General features: G+C 34.1%; 1 protein-coding gene across 1 annotated transcript; it reads left to right on the top strand.

The window, feature by feature from the left end:
• The first annotated feature begins 1571 nt into the window (after nucleotides 1-1571).
• On the top strand, nucleotides 1572-3793 carry LOC110822338 (S-adenosyl-methionine 4-1-methyl-2-pyrrolidinyl-3-oxobutanic acid methyltransferase-like). Its single transcript, XM_022052428.2, has 4 exons — nucleotides 1572-1730; nucleotides 2328-2735; nucleotides 2836-3090; nucleotides 3246-3793. The coding sequence occupies exons 1-4, from the start codon at nucleotides 1656-1658 to the stop codon at nucleotides 3600-3602; spliced, it is 1095 nt and encodes a 364-aa protein (XP_021908120.1). The 5' UTR covers nucleotides 1572-1655; the 3' UTR covers nucleotides 3603-3793.

Consider the following 3793-nt stretch of genomic DNA (forward strand, 5'->3'; position numbering starts at 1 on the left):
ATTATCATGCATTTAAAGCTGTAAAATCAAAAAATTGGTTAAACAGGACAACAATAATAAATAATCAGTTCTGCATCAATTAGTAATCCGTAATTAATTCTCAAAAATTTTTAAATTACATAAAATACCGTATTATTGATAATTAAACTTCAATTCTATAACAGAAAATAAGGTGGGAGATTCTTACCCGCATCGGTGTCCGAAACACTAAACTTTCAGCTGCGCCTACTGGTGGTCCCTAGGTTTCCTAAATTTTTCTGCGGAGATTAAAACAGGCTTCGCGTATCTAAAAATATTCTAAAAAATTCAAAATCAGTGTTAAAAACCTTTTTCAACCAATTTTGGAATTTCGACACGGCGGCTGTGGCGGTGGTTTAACTCGGACTGGCCATTTTCGGCCAGTTTTAGCCAGTTTTAGCCGGTTTTATACCCATCCCTACGAGAAAACACGTTAGGGGCCATCGGTTTGCCGAAAAAAGTCAAAAAATAAAAATTTATCGGTGACAAAATTTTTTCGGTGCGGCAGATTTGTCGACTCACCTTTACGGCTAGACGTTTCTCTTCGGTCATCTTGTAGAAAACAAAACGGTAAACACAATGGTAAAAAAATCACACAAAACAGGAAATGGGAAGGGGCTCATCGGAGGCGATTTTTGTTTTGCCTGCGGTAGTGCTGTCGGGCTTTACCTACGATTTTCGGCTCATCTGTCATTCTTTTTGCTCTGATTTGGTCATGGGGTGTTCGAAATCAAATTCCAAGTGGATAGAAGAATTTTTACCTTTTTTGGCGGTTGGAGGTGGCTCTGGCGCGACGGTGGACGGCGGTCGGCTCCCTTCTGTGGCAACTAGTTCTTCTTTTCCGGCGGGGAGCTGGCGGCTAAGGTTTGACTTTGGTGTGATGTGAGATATTTATACTCATCTTCCTTAAATCTGAACCGTTCATCGCATTTGATGTCGATCATCCGATCACATTTAAAGAAAAAATAAATCTGAACCGTTCATACCAATTTGATCTTGACCGTATGATCGTGTTTGAAGAAGGAACGAATCTGGACTATTCATCGCGTTTAATCGCGACCATCCAATTGCGTATGAGTAGGGAACAGATCCGGACTGTTCACGCGCGCAAAAACGCATCTGGATTGTCTGATTGTGATTATGCGGATTGCCAACGTGACGCCGAATCAGTGTACCTTGCCACGCGATGCGCTCCAGTTCGTCGGAGTTGCTGACTAGACAGTCCTACGTGGTGCAATTTTTTTCAATTGCATTTTAATCCCCAATTTTTAATTTTTTTTCAAAAATATTCCTCAAATCTAAATTTTCACCTATTTTTTTTAAAATTATTTTCAATTTTATTCTCCACCTTTTTTTTTCTAATTTTACGTTAAATAAATTAAAAAATTATATTTATATATATATTTTTTTTAATTTTAAAATTATTTATATATATTTTTTTTTAATTTTAAAATTAATCTAGACTAATTTTCACACCCATATATTACATCATGAGTTCATGACCTTAGTCATGAGCTATATGTACATCTATATATACCTAAATAACTCTTTCAATAATATCATATCCTACATCAAGGAAAAACACCTAGAAAGAAGATCTAAGTTGGAAAGAGAGAGAAGCTTTAACCACCCACAAAATGGATGTAGTTAAAGTGCTGCACATGAAGGGAGGAAGTGGACAAACCAGTTATGCTCTCAACTCTTTGCTTCAGGTATTACTGGAACTAATTATTACCTAATAATATATTATTATAGTATAACATATAAAACTATATGTACCGTATATACATAATATATATAATATAGAAATAATATGTTAAAATCTGACAAAAAAAAGATAAAAATTGAGCTAATTTTGAATTATTGAATTACTAACTAAATCGATCACGATCAGAATTATTTGGACGATTCAATTTTAATTAGTTTGATTGAGTTCTGTCAATTAAACTGTTTAATAGGATTATGTCAATTTTTTAATTGAATCGATCCAATATACAGTTTACTCGTATATTATAAATTTATTTTATTATTTAAAATATTTACTAAAAATAATTAAAAGTTACAAATTATATTTATAAAATATCTCAACTCATCTATACTCTCTATAATACTTTATAATTTTATTTGTTGATAATAATGACATTATGTTTTAGTTTTCTAATAGTAAATAATTTTTCTTTTTTCATAAAAATAATGTTTATACTTGTAATTGTTATTCAAATTTATATCAGAGTTATTAATATATTTTATACTAGTTTGTTTAATTAATAACAATTATTTTGGATCTAAAATGTTTGAAATATATGCAGCAAAAAGTAATATCGATGACAAAGCCAATCACGGAGGAAGCCATAACCAAGCTCTACTGCAACACTTTCCCTGCAAAGCTAGCCATAGCTGACTTGGGTTGCTCATCTGGACCGAACACCTTGCTTGTGGTTACCCAACTGATCATGACAGTTGACAAGCTTCGACGGAAATTGAGCCAGGAGTCGCCGGAGTATGTCATCTTTCTTAACGATCTCCCAGGAAATGACTTCAACAACATTTTCCGGTCATTACTTCCAAACTTCCAACAGAAACTGACTACTGAGATTGGAGCTGGCACCAGGCCTTGTTTCTTGTCCGCTGTTCCGGGTTCTTTCTACGGCAGACTTTTCCCGGAAAATAGCCTGCACTTTGTTCACTCTTCTTATAGTCTTCAATGGTTATCTCAGGTCAAATTTATATAATACTTGAGTTGGATACTGCACGTAAATAATGTTAATAAGTATATTAATTCATCTTATTGTCAATGTACTATATATACATGGACAGGTACCAGAGGGGTTGGAGAATAATAAAGGTAATATATACATGGCAAGTAGTAGCCCTAAGAACGTGATGAGAGCATATTATGAACAATTTCAAAAGGACTTCGGCTATTTTTTGAAGTGTCGATCAGAGGAGTTGGTGGCTGGAGGCCGTATGGTTTTAACATTTTTGGGAAGAAGCAGCCAAGATCCTTCCAGCAAAGAAGGTTGTTACATTTGGGAGCTTTTGGCCACGGCTCTAAACGACATGGTCTTAGAGGTATATATACATATACATATACACATATATACAATTAAACACAGATTTATCTTTTTTTAATTAAAAAAACTGGGTTATAACAAAAATTTTAAAAAAATGTATACTTTATGTATATATATATATATATATTTATATGATTGAATAAAATAACGCAGGGAATAATAGAAGAAGAGAAGCTGGGCTCCTTTAACATCCCACAATACACTCCATCTCCAGAAGAACTGAAAACTGAGGTTATAAAAGAAAGGTCCTTCACCGTTGACCGCCTTGAAGTTACAAGAGTCCATTGGGATGCTTATCACGGCGAATTAAGTCCGTTCGATGCAGTTATGGACGGTGGATATAACGTGGCAAATTGCATGAGGTCTGTGGCTGAGCCGCTGCTCGTCAGCCATTTTGGTGAAGAAATCATTGAGGAGGTTTTTTACAGGTACCGGAAAATCCTTGCCGATCGCATGTCCAAGGAGGAAACCCAGTTTGTCAATGTTATTATCTCGGTCGTTAAAGCTTGATTAATTACGATATTATAAATTCAGGCTTTGGGAATGAAATTATAAACAGTTGTTATTACTTTTTTTATGTACCATGGGAATAAGTAATACATATAATATTATATATATATATATATATATATATATGCATAAGTTGTACTGAACGCATATTTGCTTGAAGTTGAAGATTAATTTTCTATTTACGTGATTAA

This window comes from Carica papaya, chromosome 4, assembly GCF_054855325.1.
Source record: "Carica papaya isolate Zhongbai chromosome 4, ASM5485532v1, whole genome shotgun sequence".
Classification (NCBI taxonomy): Eukaryota; Viridiplantae; Streptophyta; class Magnoliopsida; order Brassicales; family Caricaceae; genus Carica; species Carica papaya.